Source organism: Macaca thibetana, chromosome 11 (assembly GCF_024542745.1).
Source record: "Macaca thibetana thibetana isolate TM-01 chromosome 11, ASM2454274v1, whole genome shotgun sequence".
In the NCBI taxonomy this organism is placed as follows: domain Eukaryota; kingdom Metazoa; phylum Chordata; class Mammalia; order Primates; family Cercopithecidae; genus Macaca; species Macaca thibetana.
The window spans coordinates 35,395,037-35,412,702 of record NC_065588.1 but is presented as its reverse complement, the minus strand read 5'-3'; the positions used below and the strand labels follow the sequence as shown (position 1 = coordinate 35,412,702).

General features: G+C 37.5%; 2 protein-coding genes across 12 annotated transcripts in view; both read left to right on the top strand.

Moving 5' to 3' along the window:
* Positions 1-17,666, top strand: part of KIF21A (kinesin family member 21A) — a 163,472-nt gene that overhangs the window by 50,644 nt on the left and 95,162 nt on the right. The window lies entirely within an intron of this gene.
* On the top strand, positions 5,421-7,530 carry LOC126931729 (small ubiquitin-related modifier 1-like). Its single transcript, XM_050750142.1, has one exon. The coding sequence runs from the start codon at positions 5,972-5,974 to the stop codon at positions 6,494-6,496; it is 525 nt and encodes a 174-aa protein (XP_050606099.1). The 5' UTR covers positions 5,421-5,971; the 3' UTR covers positions 6,497-7,530.

Sequence of the window (17,666 nt, the reverse complement as noted above, 5' to 3'; positions counted from 1 at the left end):
AAATGCTTTCTGCCTCTGGTTTTCGGAAGTGTGAAATCCATGTTTTCAGCAGGGCCAGTTATCAGCAGAGAGGATCAGAATTTAAGTGAGTGAGAGGCCCAATCAGGTGGAAGATGCCTGGGGGCCTATCAGACACAGGGGCAAGTATGCCTGGCCTCAGCTGTAGCTTGCCAGTTAACCTGCTGAGCAGCTTTGGGTTTTATTTGTTACTTGGGGAGAGAAGATGTGAATAACCAAAGTAAGACCTCATGCATACAGAGTGCCTCATATGTCTCATGTTTATATAATGTATTATGAATGTTAAATGCATCAGATGCCTCATTATATTTACAACTTCATGAATATTAGGTGCTTTTTGCATATGTAGTGCCTCATCAATGTAGATTTCTCTTGGTCCTTCCATTCTGTCTCTATGTAGGGATAGATACTAGACTAATTAACTACAAATGTCCTAAGGTATCCCTGGGGAATTGGTTCCAGCCCCACCCCTTTGCCCCCTGTGGGTACCTAAATCTGTGGATGCTCAAGTCCCTTACATAAAATGGCATAATATTTGCATATATACTCACACATCCTCACATGTACTTTAAATCATCTCTAGGTTACTTATAATACAAATTACAATATAAATGCTATGTAAATAATTGTTATACTGTATTTTCTTTTGATGGAATCCTGCTGTAATCTTGGCTAAGTATAGCCTCGACATCCTTGATTCAAGTGATGCTCCAGCCTTAGCCTCCACAGTAACTGGGACTACAGGTGCATGCCACCATGTCCACTTTGTATTTTTTTGTAGAGATATGGTTTCTATATGTCGCCTAGGCTGGTCTTGAACTCTTGTGCTCAAGTGATTCTCCTGTCTCAGCCTTCCAAATAATGGGGAGTACAGGCATGAGTTACCACTCTCAGACATTATACTGTATTTTTAAAATTTGTATTTTTATTGTTTTTTTTATTGTGTTATTTTAAATTTTTTTTAGTTTTGATCCTTGGTTGGTTGAATCTGCAGATGTGGAACCTGGGGATATAGAGGGTTGACTGAATTTCCCTTTATACTCAATTCATCTTATGAATTCTGCCTGTCTCACAAGCTAGTTATTTACTAATTACTTTTCTATGCTAACACATCTTAAAAGCATTACCTAGGTCTTGTAAACTATATGCTTATTCATCTTCTATAGCAGAATTACATATTTTCAAAACCAAATTTACATTATAGGGCCTTTGAAGTTGTGGTTCCCTCTCTTTCTGTAACCCTCTTACTCCAGGGATTATTTCTGTCATCCTCTCACTTGGGCTCTTCAAGTACCTTCTATTAATCTCCTTTTTGATCTTCCAGCCTAAAACAATTCTCCTGCCTCAGCCTCCTGAGTAGCTGGGACTACAGGCACATGCCACTATGCCTGTTTAATTTTTAAAATTTTTAGTAGAGAAGAGATCTTGCTGTGTTGCCCAGGCTGGTCTCAAACTCCTGAGCTCAAGTGATCCTCTTGCCTGAGCCTCCCAAAGTGCTGGGATTACAGGCATGAACCACCATACCCAGCCTGTTTTTTGTGTGTTTATATCTTTGTGCATGAGTTCATGTAAAAGAACTTCCTCATGAACTATCTATCATTCAGTACTAAAGATGGCCACTTGAAACCAAGATTCAATGACCTTTTTCCCTATGATGGTTTTTAAAATGTAGAGTGTAAATTTCCTAGAACACTCAAGTTCATATTTACCGTAGTGTATACAACATTGTTGTACCATACATAATAAGAATGTGTCAATTACTTTGAGTTTGCAGACAGAATTACAGTTAGAACAATCATTTTTAGATGTCAGTTTTACTTGTGGTTATAGAAGAGCCCCTGGGGATACAATTTAAAAGTCTGGCTAAGAATATTGTGTCATATTTGTGTGGGTGCCTGTGGTTGAGGCAAAACTTTGTAAGTCATACTCAAAATCTGAGGAATTTGTTTCTTACTTATCTACCATTGTGTTAAGTCTGTAAGCTCTGCATTCAGCTATTTATATGTTTTTGAATAGTGCCTGTCATTAGATTATTTTTGCCACCACTCAAGTTGCTATGGCCATGTGCGAAGACTCTTTGTAGGCCAGTGGATCCAAATGTTAGTGTTATTATTTGGGGGAATTGGTGAAGATGTCGATCCCAGGGCCCTACTGCTCCAACAGTCTGTTTGGCTTCCTTCAGTGAGGCTCAGAAACATGAATTCCACTCATTCAGCAAATGCTTGAGTACCTACAGTATATGCCAGGAACTGTTCTGGGTCATAGGAATATATCAGTACTACTGTCTTGTAGACTTGGGAGTCACTGCTGGGAAAAGGGCAATCACATATTAAATAAGTTAATTACATAATATATTAGAAGGTGATAAGTACTGTGGAAAAAAATAGAGTTGATTAAGGTGAATCAGCAGTATGGGGGTTGGTTTCGGTGGGGGCTAAGAATGAAGGTGGAAGTGGGAGTGTAGTTTTACCTAGCTCTCAGCATTATTCTGATATGTGTTTCACTATATTTTGAAAAACACTGCTATAGACATTATAATTTAAAATGATAATTTAGTATGATTTCCCATCAATTGTGGTTCTTGAAGTAAAAAAAAAAGTATTGAACACAAACATTATGCTATGCATTATAAAGAACCAAAACAAGTATTTTAGCAGTTTTGTTGGGGTATAATTTATAGACCGTAAAATTCACCCAATGCAAGTATATAGTTCAGTAATTAAGTACATTGATGCAGTTGTGTGACCATCATCACAATCCAGTTTTAAAACACTTCTTAAGAAGTTCTGTTGTATTTACTAATAGTCCGTCTCAGGCAACTACGGATCCTGTTTTCTATCTATGTAATTTTGCCTTTTCTAGAAACTTTTTAAATAAATAAAATCATACACTATTTAGTCTTTTGAGTGTGGTGTGTTTCACTTAGCATCATGTTTTTGAGGTTTATTCATGCTGTTGCATATGTCAGTAGTTCATTCCTTTTTATTGCAGAGCAGTATTGGATTGTATGGTTATACTGTACTTTATTCATTCACCAATTGATAAATATTTGCATTATGCCTAGTTTTTGGCTATTTTTGAATAATGCTGCAAATATTTACGTATTTCTCTGTCCACGCAAAGACATTACATATGTCTTCCCCAGTTTTGGGAACTTGGGCAAATTACTTCGTCTCTCCTGGCTTGACTTTTCTTCTCTATAAAATGAGGGAGTTATAGTAAGTATTCTTTCAGGGCCCCTCAATTTCTATTATATAATAATTTAGTGCACAAGTATATATGTGTGTACCCATATAATTACTCTGTTTCTTAACTATTTTAATTCATTATTTGAGGAAAACAGTACGCTTCCTGCTTAGGGATGTAAAAATACAATGTTTCGTTTAGTAAGATCAATTGTTGAATTGTTCATTGATTTACTTCCACATTTATTAAGTTTTGACTGTTGCTTTGTGCTGAAGATAAAAGATGGAAATCCTTGGGGACGTTAGGGATCTCATGGTGTAACCTAACCCAGATTTGACTGCTCACTGCTTAAAAACCAAACACAAGAGGTGAGGGTTGGGAAAAAAAGCAGGTTTTAATCAGAGAGCCAGCAAACCAAAAAACATTTAAGTACAATTTTACATTTTAAAATTTACCATAGGGTTTTTAAAGGGCAACTTGGTATGGGATATATGTGGGTGTGGTATAGAGTGGGGGGGTCTCTGTGCCTTGTTCTGATAGCTATCTTAGGTAATCACTGGTCCGGAGGTCAGGTTGGCCTTATGTTGACTTTGTCCCGATGGTGGTGGACTAATTGTTCGTGACTCCTCCTAAGCGGGAGGATTCCACAGGGGTCCTGTGCCTGGTTTGTTTCAAGATTAGCCTCTAGAATTTTTTAAGAGCGTAATTAGATAAGCATGTATTGCTGGAGTGGGGTGTTTAGAGAGGGAAGGAATGAAGAGGTGAGGCAGAGGGAGGGAAGAAAAAGAAAGTGGGTGATTTTTCTTTCTTTCTTTTTTTTTTTTGAGATGGAGCCTCGCCCTTGTCACCCAGGCTGGAGTGGTGCCATCTTGGCTCACTGCAACCTCCACCTCCTGGGTTCAAGCGATTCTCCTGTCTCAGCCTCCCGAGTAGCTGGGTCTACAGGCGCCCGCAACCATGCCTGGCTAATTTTTATATTTTTAGTAGAGATGGGATTTCCCCATGTTGCCAGGCTGGTCTCCAACTCCTGACCTCAGGTGACTCGCCCGCCTTGGCCTCCCAAAGTGCTGGGATTACAGGCGTCAGCCACTGTGCCCGGCTGAAAGTGGGGGATTTTTATAACTGAGGACATAGGTTATGATCTTATAACAGAAAATACACAGCTAGACAGATTAATGAAAATGCTATGGAAACATGGCGGTATGGAAACGTGGTAGAAGAAGTCTTAACCTTAGGAGATCAGAATTAGCCTCCTAACGGAAGTAATGCTGTGAAGGAGTGGGTGGGTGGGATGAGCAGGATAAGGATGGGCATTTCAGGCAGAGGATAGAACAGTTCTAGAGCAATGGAAAGAGAAAGAGCCTGAAGTGTTTGAGGGCTAAAATGAATCAACCTAGCTTTAAAAATAATGGGGAGCTACTAAGAGATTTAAATAGAAAAATTAGAATTTTTACTAAATTTGATGTTTTTAAAAGGTTACTCTAGCAGGTTTATGGAAAACAGTTTAAAATATATGTATGGTAGTGGACAGGGAAATGGGCTGAGCGGAGGTAGCGAGAACAGTGAGAAGACTGTTGCTATTGTCCGGGTGAGATATGGCTTTGAATTGAGCTAATAGTTGGGATGGAGAAGATGGTTTGAGAGATTTTACACAGACACAATGAGATCTTCACAATGGATTAGATGTGAGATAGGTAAGAGAGAAGGCTAGGAAGATTGGCATTTCTCATTAATGGAGCTAGGGATTGGTGTGGGAAGAGCAGAGATATGTGAAGACAGTTTAGTTGTCCTTCGATATATATGGGGGTTTCAGGAACTCCCCCACATCTCTTCTTTAGAAAAGAGATTGGGATGGAAATGAAGATTTCAGAGCTGTAACTATATATAAGGTCACTGTGAGAATCAAAGGCAATGACATCTGAAATTGCCGTGCCTATATTACATAATCACCTGACAAAAAGTGGTAGATCTGGGTTTTCTGACTCCAGTGCGGAAGCTCTTCTACTCAGTGAAATATATTCTTGTGACATTATCATGGAGGGGATATAAGCAGTCCCTGGGGTTGTATTCCAATATCTTTAAGATCTTTTCAAGTCTTGAGATTGGAACTAATGTAAACTATGTAAATCAGTGGCTGGTACATAGCATGTGCTATATCAGTGTTTGTGATTATTCTATAAATCTACAGCAAAATTAACAAAAATGCAAGCCAATGTTTTATTTATGTCTAATTAGTTATAAATAAGTTTGCCGAAAGCAGTAAGAAGATTGCTTGGATAGAGCCACTTGCAGTTTCTTTAAAGATTTGGTTAATGAAAATGAAGTTTAAATTAGGTGAAATTCAACGGGTTTTCTGCTTCAAAACGGTAAATAGACAAAAGACTGCAGCATTTGATGTGAAGATGACCTATGTATTGCATACTCTGCAAAACTTGCAGAAGAATTGGCTTAGAAAAAGTGCTGCCTGGCTGCTGCAGAGCTTTGATTAGCATCTGAATAGAGGAATGAAAAAGAGATGAAACCAAGCATTCAAAATGAGGAGGACTAATGGATTTCCTGCAGATTGGTTTAGTAGTACAGATACTTGAGTTCTGGAATATGCCTGACCTGGTCTGGCTGACTACAACACTCAATCCAAGCTGCAATGCTTGTATTGCTATGTTGAGCTCAGTGTTATAAAAGTTAAAAACCTACCTACTTCTATTTATATTTCCTTGTTCTTCATCATAAAATTGGATGGTTTATTGTGAGGGTTAAATGACAGTACATGAAATTACGTGAAAACCCAATTGTGGCTGTGGGGAAGGGAGACGAATTTGTAAACCCTGGAGTGAGGTTCTGCCTACCTGAGGCTGCTGCTGCTGTGCGGAGACCCCCGGGTGAAGCCACCGTCATCATGTCTGACCAGGAGGCAAAACCTTCAACTGAGGACTTGGGGGATAAGAAGGAAGGTGAATATATTAAACTCAAAGTCATTGGACAGGATAGCAGTGAGATTCACTTCCAAGTGAAAATGACAACACATCTCAAGAAACTCAAAGAATCATACTGTCAAAGACAGGGCGTTCCAATGAATTCACTCAGGTTTCTCTTTGAGGGTCAGAGAATTGCTGATAATCATACTCCAAAAGAACTGGGAATGGAGGAAGAAGATGTGATTGAAGTATATCAGGAACAAACGAGGGGTCATTCAACAGTTTACATATTCTTTTTATTTTTTTTTTCTTTTCCCTTAATCCTTTTTATTTTTAAAAATAGTTCTTTTGTAATGTGGTGTTCAAAACAGAATTGAAAACTGGCACCCCATCTCTTTGAAACATCTGGTAATTTGAATTCTAGTGCTCATTGTTCATTATTGTTTGTTTTCATTGTGCTGATTTTTGGTGATCAAGCCTCAGTCCCCTTCATATTACCCTCTCCTTTTTAAAAATTACGTGTGCACAGAGAGGCCACCTTTTTCAAGACATTGCATTTTCAGGCTTGTGGTGATAAATAAGATCAACCAATGCAAGTATTCATAATGACTTTCCAATTGGCCCTGATGTTCTAGCATGTGATTGCTTCAGTCCTGTTTTACCATGTTCTAGCATGTGATTGCTTCACTCCTGTCACTCCTTCACTCCTGTCACTACTGTGACTTTCAGTGGGAGATGGAAGTTTTTCAGAGAACTGAACTGTGGAAAAATGACCTTTCCTTAACTTGAAGCTACTTTTAAAATTTGAGGGTCTGGACCAAAAGAAGAGGAATATCAGGTTGAAGTCAAGATGACAGATAAGGTGAGAGTAATGACTAACTCCAAAGATGGCTTCACTGAAGAAAAGTCATTTTAAGATTTTTAAAAAATCTTGTCAGAAGATCCCAGAAAAGTTCTAATTTTCATTAGCAACTAATAAAGCTATACATGCAGAAATGAATACAACAGAACACTGCTCTTTTTGATTTTATTTGTACTTTTTGGCCTGGGATATGGGTTTTAAATGGACATTGTCTGTACCAACTTCATTAAAATGAACAGTATTTGTAAAAGTCGTACTAATACTTATTTTATTTTAATTGTATAGAAATGAAAATATGTAAAATAAGATTTTCTTGCATAAATACTGGAAATTGCACATGGTACAAATTTTTTCTTCATTACTGTACAGTGATGATGTTAATGACTTTGAAGCACTGAAAGTTACTGAAGTGCTTTCTGAATCAAGGATTTAATTAAGGCCACAATACCTTTTTAATACTCAGTGTTCTGTTTTTTAAAAAACTTGATATTCGTGTATGGTGCATATATATGATACAGTTACCTAATCATGTTGAATAAATGGACATGCAAAATAAAAAAAAAGAAAAGAAAACCCAATTGTGATTTTCATGTTATTTCATGTAATGTTATTACCCTCAGTGCCAGGCACATTGTAAATGTCCAACCTGTGTTAGTTCCCTTTCTCCTCACTCCACTGCAAGCAAAGACATAGTTAAAAATTTATTCTTTTTCTCTTAATACTTTTGGAAAAACATTAAAAAATTGCCTCAGTTAGTTTAATATTGCCTATCTTAGGCTGGGTTTCCTAGAAAACAGCGCCTAGAAGCTTATGCTCTACCAAGTGGGGAAATAACAGTGTAAGAGAAGTGAGAGAAAAATGAAGCAAGGTGAGAAGACGGAATGACAAATACAAGGTGACACATAATGGAGTTGTGAACACAGCCAAGTCACCAGGGGTGTCTCTGGATAACCCATATGGAAACATTCATTTAGGATTAGTCCACTGGAGGGACGAAAGGGAAATAATTTATCTGTGCCTTCTTCCTATCTCTTGTCTTCCATTGGTTAGCATTTGCCTCCTGCCCTGCTGGGTTCTGCTACTCATTCCAGAAGCTACTGGGAAGCCAGATCCTGCAACCCCATGGAGCAGCCCTTCATTTGTGTCTAGAAATGGTGGGAAGTGCAAGGGTTTTTGTGAGTCTAGTCAAACCAGGTCTGATGCCATACTACTGCAGATCTTGTACAGTGCCAGGAGCTCAGCCCTCTCTCCAGGCGAGGCTGAGACAGCTGACAAGGTTAGGAGGTGATGCAGGTGGGGCTGAAGGATCTACAGAAGACCAAAAACTGGGTTCCTTACACAGCAATTTCCTTAGAATGCCATTTATTTCAGAAATGTTTTCTTTTAAAATATTGGTCCTTGTTTTATGTAAACATCTAGTATGGCTCATTTATAGTATATATTTTCCCACAATCTGAATTTTATTTTATTGTCTTTTTATTTTATTTTATGTATTTCTTTTCTTTTCTTTTTATTTTATTGTCTTTTTCTTTTAAAGAGACAATAGATTTTTTTACTTGTCTTTTTCTTTTAAAATTTCTTTTAAAATGTTGATCCTTGTTTCATGCAAACATCTAGTATGGCTCATTTATAGTACATATTTTCCCACAATCTGAATTTTATTTTATTGTCTTACCAGTGACAGCCAGTGTAACACATGGTGCTGAATTCTCTCAGCCTTTGAACATATGAGTGCACAGTGCTGCAAATACTCTCAGCCAACAAGAGCACCAACTACCTCCTTGTCCTGAACTGAAGAAGTTTATCTAACTTGCTTGCACTTCACTTTGGCCTTTCCATTTATTTCACTGCCATTTATTTCACTTTCTGGCAAGCATAAGTGGTTGACAAAAGGTATGCAAGGGCTGGATTTGCCACAAAGAAACAAAGGAATGACCACTGGATTATAAATGAAAATGTTCTTGTGAAAGTTCCTTCTAGGAAATGCTGAGCAAACAGAGTAATCTCCCTTATGTGCAGCAAAAATCACCACACACATCATTGCAGCCTGAGAGGACTGCCTGGTAGTTATACAAACAAGGGTTGGGAGAATGATGGTTGAGGCATGCTGTGGCTGCAGGCAGCATGAAGAGCCAGATATATATTTATATCACAATCTTCTTGTCACTCTTTCTTTCATTCTTCATGTCACACTCTTTTTGTCACTCATTCATGAAAAGCCAGGCAGCACTTTTTCTAAGCTCTGTTAATTAGCTCTAACTAATGATGCTCCCTCTTCGCTGGAAATATCCTTTTAATCCCCAGGTCCTGCTGATTTTTCCTTCCACATTTACTGTGTCTTATCCCCTGACTTGTGCTTTTGTGATTATTTCCATCTTTATCAATCTCTTCTTTTAAAAAATTGCAGTTTACGGCTGGGCGCAGTGGCTCACGCCTGTAATCCCAGCACTTTGGGAGGCTAAGGTGGGTAGATCACGAGGTCAGAAGTTCAAGACCAACCTGGCCAAACTAAAATTGCAAAAAATTAGCCGGGCGTAATGGCAGGTAATCCCAACTACTCAGGAGGCTGGGGCGGAAAATTGCTTGAACCAGGAGGCAGAGGTTGCAGTGAGCCGAGATTTTGTCACTGCACTCCAGCCTGGGTGATAGAGCAAGACTCCATCTCAAAGAAAAAAAAATGCAGTTTTTAGCATTTGATTTGACTTTTACTTCATACACTATTGTAGATTTAATATATGTGATTACATATACATAGGTGTGATAGACTTGTTTCTCCAAGTAGATTATAACTCTTTGGAACCAAATTCTTGTTTTTTATTTTTATTTTTTATATTTGAGGCAGAGTCTCCCTATGTTGCCCAGGTTGGTATCAAACTCCTGGGCTGAGGCGATTCTTCCATCTCGGCCTCCCAAAGTGCTGGGATTACAGCCGTGAGCCACCACACCCAGCTGTGAACCAAATGTCTTAAGGCTCCTCTGTATACACTACTAAATTTAGTGCAGGATGCATAGGAAGCACACTATAAAACCCATTTAGATAGATAGTATCATTTGTCAACTGAACTTTAGCTATCTGAACTCAGGAAGTGAAAATTTTTTTTTTAAATTGAATCCTTCAGTATCCAAACTTGCTATTTGCTACCTAAAAATTAAGAACCAAATAGATTTGGAATTTCTTGCATTTTGAGCTTGTTATTGAAACTCTGTCTAAGCCCAAGAACCAAATAGATTTGCACAGCATAGGATACTCTCCTTCCGTATTTATGTTGTGTTTCAGTGATGGAATCAGCATGTGTTACACTGAGACTCTAGCTATGGCTCCTTCTATCCTGACTTCAATAAAATAATTACACTCAATTATTTTAATTATAATTACTCAAGTAAAATAATCATACTATTACCACTATTGTGAAGGCTGTGGCTAGGCAGGAAGTGTGACCTAGAGAATACTCACAGGGTTTGGAATAAGACATGCATTGGCTTGAATTCTGGCTCTCTCTGGCACTTAATTGTCCATATTTTACTTTTGTCACATGTAAACTTATAAAATTAATACCTACTTCTTTGGATTATTGTACAGAGTAAAATAATGCATGTAAAATGACTGCCATATATGGTAGGCACTTGTTGAATGACATATATTCTTGTTTTTTTCCAACAGTGCTATTAATCATCTTTCAGTTCTGACAAATATATATATGTATTTCCTTCTTTTAGGCAATCAGTCAAGTAGTTTTTATTGAATATCTTTTGTAGGTTATACATTACAATGTATATATGACTCTATATATAATACTGTTTTTAATATAGTTTGGTATAACATAAATGAAGTTTATCCCACAATGTTGTGGTGGAGCAAAATTTAGATCTTAGGTTTTCATTGTTTTTAATTTTTTTTTCTTTTTGAATAAACTTTAGTCTCCTAAATAAAGACTACCTTCAAGGAAACAAAATCTAACATCCAGTAATTCTGTTTGTCTCTACTTTTCCTCATGAACTTGAATCATTCACCTCTTATTAGCATAAATTGAGTGCTATTGTCTTTTTAAACCAGAAGTTTCTCCTTCCATTAAAAATTCTTATTTAAATCATTCACTTCCATGAAAATATAATGGGAATGATCTGAATACTCATACTTTGTAAAGGTTTTACAGTGTGTGGATTGCACACGTGAGAAAAAACCTAGGTGTTTTGTTGTTGTTGTTGTTGCCATTTTGAATAGTTTCCGTAGTCTTCTCTCATTTTCCTAAGAACCTGCCATATGGGAAGCATAGTGCTATATATAGGAGGTTAGGTGTATGGGAGAAGAGATACAAAGATGAATCAAAGATGCAAGTAGTGTCCCTAAAACACAATTTGGTTGAAAGTGTGTGTGGGAGCAGACAAATGTACAGAATGATTGGAAGGTGTATAGTGTGTGGGGTAGTATAGGGAGAAGAGGAAGATGTGAACATCTCACATCCCACATTGCTTGACATCCCAGCAGATCTGGAGTAGAGGGATGGGCTGTTGGGTTGACACCATATAAAAATCTTCAAAATGTGTAGTCATTAATGGAACCTGAATTAAATTATTGAAATTACTGCAAATTAACATTTTAAAAGATATCCATCTTCATAAAGATGGAAATCAGAAAGAAAATGCCCTGCACTCCAAAAGAGTAATGGATAGGGATCTATTGTACTGCTCCTAGGAGAAGGTGGTCATTCTCTCAGTGGGTCTGCAAATCTTGGCATGCCTTGGAGCTTAATGGAAGAGATATCTGATTATGGTAAACGTGTCTTATCTTCGAAAGTTCTTTTATGGTTTAAATTGCTCACAAATGTGATTTGGTTTTGGGGTATTATGGACTGGTGGTAGTGGCAAGCAGACTCCATTGAAAATAGATGCATGGGAGCCTATATTTTAATTGCCAATTAGGGCATCTAGCAAGTTCATCATGGTGCACATTATTTATCAGTTTATACCACATGTTGCTCCTTTGAACAAATTTGTGTTATGGATGATTCCATATTGCCCTTTATTGATTTCAAACTCTTAAATGGACAAAGCAAATGTTTGTATATTAGAGATACATAAAAAGCATATGTGAATTGTGAAACATCAAGGACATATACAATGTTATTTTATTAACTATTTTTCTTTGTTCTTAGGCTTTCAGGAGACATCAGCATATATATATATATATATTTTTTTTTACTGAATAAATATTAGGTAACCAAATACCTGTACTGAATAAATGTTACTCTATATGACAGATATTTAAATTTAAAGGTTTTTTTTTTTAATAGTGGAAAATTAACTGATGAAAAGTCTTAGTTCTAACAAACTCTAAAACATATGTACTAATACAAAATTTACATTTTAAGAAGTGCTACATTAAAATTGGTTAAACAATTCCCAGGTTTTAGAATTCAAGGCATTTTTACCTGTGTTTACAAATTTCTGTTAAAGAATGCATTTCATTTCAGTCAGGTTTCAGTATGTTTAGAGCTTTCTTATTTTTAAAAATAAGTGGTAATTTAGCACTGTATCTGGCAGTAAATGGTTGTGCAAAACACTGATTTTTGCGTAGTGAGTCACAATCTAAATTAACCAGAAGTTTAGCTGGAATAGGATTTTAAAGCCATTCTAGAGATATATTTTTACAACAAATTAAAAAGTTTCTTGTCGTAGTTTTATAAGCATATGTAAGTTAGAATATAGGCTTAGCTGCTCTGAGATCCAAAACAACAGATGTGTAAATAAGATAGAAATTATTATTGTAGTTCACGGCTAGTAAGGAATCTGCAGTGTTGGGGACTAAGGCTCCTTCTATCTTGTGGCTTTGCTCTCCCTAGGATATTGATGTAATATGTGTGAATGGAGACTGCCATGTTCACAGCCTAGCAGGAAGAGGAACAGGGAGAATGTCTTAGTCCATTCCTGTTGCTTTAAAGAAATACCTGAAGATGAGCAATGTATGAAGAAAAGAGATTTATTTGGTCATGGTTCTGCATGCTATAAGAAGCATTTGCTTCTGGTGAGGGCTTCAGATTGGTTCTACTTATGATGGAAAGTGAAGGGGAGCAGCGTTATGCAGAGATTACATGGTGAGAGAGGAAGCAAGAAGGGAGGAGATTCCAGGCTCTTTTTAACAATCAGCTCTTACAGGAACAAATGGAGAACTCACTCACACTGCCTCTGGTCTCCACCATGGAAGGTATTAATCTATTCATGAGGGATCCACCTCGATGACGCAAACAGCTCCTATTAAGCCTCACGTCCAACACTGGGGATCAAACTTCAACCAGAAGTTTGTGGGGGACAAACATGCAAATTCTAGTAGAGGACATGCTCTTTTCTTCAAAAGAACTGACCTGGAAGTAGCACACATCACTTTTCTTGCAGCATTTTAGTCAGAACTCACTCATGTCACACATGTTACCACCTATAGCAAAAGAGGGTACCATATACCTAGCTAAGACTCCTATTAATGTGGAGGAAAAAGAACATGCATTTGGGAGACATCTAGCAGTTACTGCCATGTGTACTCTCTTTTCCATCCATGGAGCATCTCTACTCCCTCACCACATTTCATCCATCTCATAATTTATTGTACTTGGGAGGTGGGAAGTCAGCTCTCTCCCCAAGTTCTGATGTGGATTCTTGTGGTTGGAACATCCAATCTGAGAGCTAATTTGTTTGCCATCTACTAATGGCCCACATAAGGATCCAATGTACAACGGATACTGTGTCCATTGTATAAGTAGGGGTGAAGTAACACATCCAAAAGATAGCAGTAGAGGAGAAGCAAGATAAGACTCTTCATTTGGAAAAGGGGAAGATAGGAAACCTAGCAGTTACTTAGCAACTGTCAAATCCTGTATGTGGGAGTCATGATGATTTTTATCCTGGCAGTAGAAAAAGGTCTTTGTTAGCCTCCTGGCAAGCTTGCCCCACTGTCTTTGTGGAGGAGAAAATCACTTGTTCTCCATGGTTCTGGTTATGTCCTTTGGGAGGTTCTTTATTGTCTGTTGTTCTCCATGGCCAAATTTAAAGTGGACATTGGAAAGTGTACTGTTTTCTTGGGGTTAGATAGCTTTCAAAGCTGACTCCTGCTGGTACCTGTAAGGGGGTCTGAGAGGTTGTCTTTGAGATGAACAGTCATAGGCTTTTATGGTCCAAGCTTGTGTGTGTGTGTGTGTGTGTGTGTGTGTGTGTAATTACTGCATGCTTTCAAAAACTCATTGAGTTGTCTGCCTGTTTGTGCAGATTAACTCCAAATGCAAGTAACCACAGCCAAACTCCAAATGCAAGTAACCACAGCCAAACATAGATTTTTTTTTTTCCCCAGCTAAAAATTCTGGATTTAAACTGTTGGACTTTGTGTTCTGCAAATTCCCCAGTGTCTTAATCAATGACAGTTATTTCCATGCTTAGGTGAGAAGGTAATACCTTTACCATTTTGATTTCTGGGCAGGCTGCCATTGTCTGGCTAGAAACTGTTAGGGTCCCAGGATTATATCAGTTTAGTCTGTGTCTTCTGAACCTCCTGTTTTAACTGTGTTAGTAAGGAATATAGAAACACCTGACTTTTAAACCCTATAAAGCCCCACAGTAAAGTCAACTTAGGTTTCAAGCTGTATGTGGTGTACACTTTCCTCAGTAGAGCTGAATTCACTTCCACATCTGCCTGAGACTGCTTTATTTAGGCTGAGTTTATTTTTCTTGAAGGGCTTTGTTGAGAGCAGCAAGAAGAAGCCAATCCATACTAAATGTTTTGGTGTGGCTTAGAAAGAGTTAGTAGCTTTTCATCTTACTGTTTGTTTTGTCAGCAGCTGCCGTTCAACTTCCAAGTCAGTGTCACATATTACAGGTTCCATTAGGGTGGCAACTACTTCTGGTTGTCAAATTCTGTTAGGACATGGGTTGAGCTATTCTAACAAAGATCCAACATTACAAGGCCTTAATAGAAAATAAGTTTACATTTCTTCCACATTACAACCAGACTATAAGCAGCCCAGAACTGATAAGTACCATTGTGTTGGTATCCTGTGATCTTTCTATCTTATTGATTCACCATCCCTCAGGTATTACCCCCATTCACATGATCCAGAATAGTGCAGCCGACCGTTCTACATTCCAGCCAGTGAGAAAAGAAGAAAAAAAGAGGAGGCCCATCCTTTCCATTTAAGGACTCTACTGTTGACATTGACCAAAGTTGACCACATGACCACATCTAACTGCAAGGAAGCTTAGAATGTGCATGGTGTCCAGGCAAAGATTTTCTTAATAAGGAAAAAAGAGAGAATGGATTTTGGAGTACCATTAGCAATTTATGCCACAAAACATAGGATACACATTGGAGCTTATAGGACAAGAACAAAAACAAAACCCAGAACAAATAAACAGAAAGCCTTTATCACCACCCTGAAAATTAATTATTGGGTAGGATAATTGTAAAGTACAGTAACCTAGGCATCAATACCTGACTGCATATATATGTATATATGTATTTAAACTACCTTTATAATAATTTAGTCTGCAATTTGCCTTTCAGAGACCACAATGAAATGCTTAGGTGCATTACATTTGATACAATGTGTTTAAAAATTTATGTCTGCACCTGTGAGTTTTTTTCCCTCATTAATACTTAATGAAGTATAAAGTACAGAGTAGGCTCAAAATAGCATAGTCTCAAGCCTTTCCAGCACAGCTCCCCTAACTACAATGAGAGAAATGTGTAATGTACTTTCAAACTGGAAATTTCTTTGAGTCTTCAAGTCTTATCTAAAAGATTAGTATAAATTTTGCATTTATATTTATTTTTAAAAATAATACTATATTTAATAATATATTATTAATATTTATTAATAAAATAAAAACATATTTGTTTTAAAAATAAGAATATTTAAATTACTTATTAATATTACCAAATATAAACTTGGTGCTCCAGGAAGATATACAGTATTTTTTCTGTGTCTTTCACACTGATGCATACCTCTTTGGGTACGGATGAAATGGTTGAGAAATTTGGGTAGTTGGGCTTATAAAACTTATGTGATGTATTTTGTTCATATCCAATAGCATCCAGTGACGAATTAAAAGATATCTGATATGGGTACTGGCAGCAGGCATTTTAAGGGATACCTCCTTCCTTATTTTCTCTGCCCTTCTGTTCTCAGTGGTTGCTTCCTCAGCCCACTGCCTTCACATAACTAATTCTTCATTCTACCAGTCTCCAATCAAATGTCACAGTTTCTGAGAAAGAACTGTCTTGATTATGGCAGACAGACCCCAAGGTGACTGACACCCCATGATCCCTGCCTCCTGGTTACTTACTTTGCTGGAGTTAAATAGTACCTGTGAATTACTTCGAACTCATAGAAAACAGCAAAGATGATGGGATATCACTGCTATGATTACATTATATGAGACCAGATTTTAGCAGACTGGAGCAAGAGATTCTCCTGGTAGTTTTCAAGTAGTGAGCTGACACACTATGAGAGCGTCACATGGCTAGGCCATGAGAGCGGCATTTAGGAGCTGAGAGCTAGCCCTTTGCCAGCAAGATAAAAGGGCCTCAGTCCAGAACTGCACGGAACTGAATTCTTCCAACAACTTGAATGAGCTTGGGTGAGGATGCTGAATTCCAACTGAGAATGCCACCCAGCTCTTGCATTGATTTTAGTCTGGTAAGACTTTGACTGGAAGTCATTGCTGTGCCATGCCTGGACTTCTGACTTACAGACACTGTGAGATAGTAAAATGTGTATTATTTAAGGTTCCAAGTTTATAGTAAGTTGTTTCACGGCCATAGAAAAAATGTAGAGGTTAAGAGTTCTTTGCTGCTTAAGGGGAAAAAAAAGCCCTATGTTCCTTTTTCTACATCCTGCCTCCCTTCTTCATGGATGTGGCTGCCAACATGTGGAGCAGCCTTGTCCAAGGATGGGGGAGTGGGAGACATGATCCAGAATCAGGGATATAATCCAGAATTGGGTCTACAAGTTTCAGCTTCTGTTGAGCTTTCTTGTCTGAGCTCATGCTGTGAACCACGACAATAAAAATTGTAGTTATGTGAAGATATTTGATTTTGCAAAAGCTAGAAACCACTTAAGTTATTAGGAATGGCATGCAAATAAAATTCTATTCTATCTGTACAGATAATGTTAAGATAGCTCTTTTAAAACAGTAGACTTAATAATCATTATTATGATTTACCTTAATTGAAAAAACTCCATGAGTTAAGGAAAAAAAAAAAAGCAAATCATGTTTCTTTTGTTGATTTATTGATTTATTTTATATTTGATTTCCTTTTCCTCAAAAATCCCACCTATTCAAGGGTCCTCTGAAATAACATGTTATCTCTTCTTGTCATGACTATACTTTTCTTCCCTCTTCTTACTTGGGCTGATGTCTTCCATCTGTTTTACCTTAAGGCTTTGAAACTCAGAATTCAACATCAGCATCATCACCTGAAATGTATTAGAAATGCAGAATCTCAGCTCCTAGACCACTCAGACCCTTAATATCAAAATCTATATTTTTAAAACTATTTACAGTAATTCATGTATACATTAAAGTTTGAAAAGTACTGCTCTAAGCCTCTTCATGGTGTTTTAATAGCATACATTTTTAATTGCAGTTATTTATTTTTTATTTTTTTGAGATGTCTCATTCTGTCACCCAGGCTGGAGTGCAGT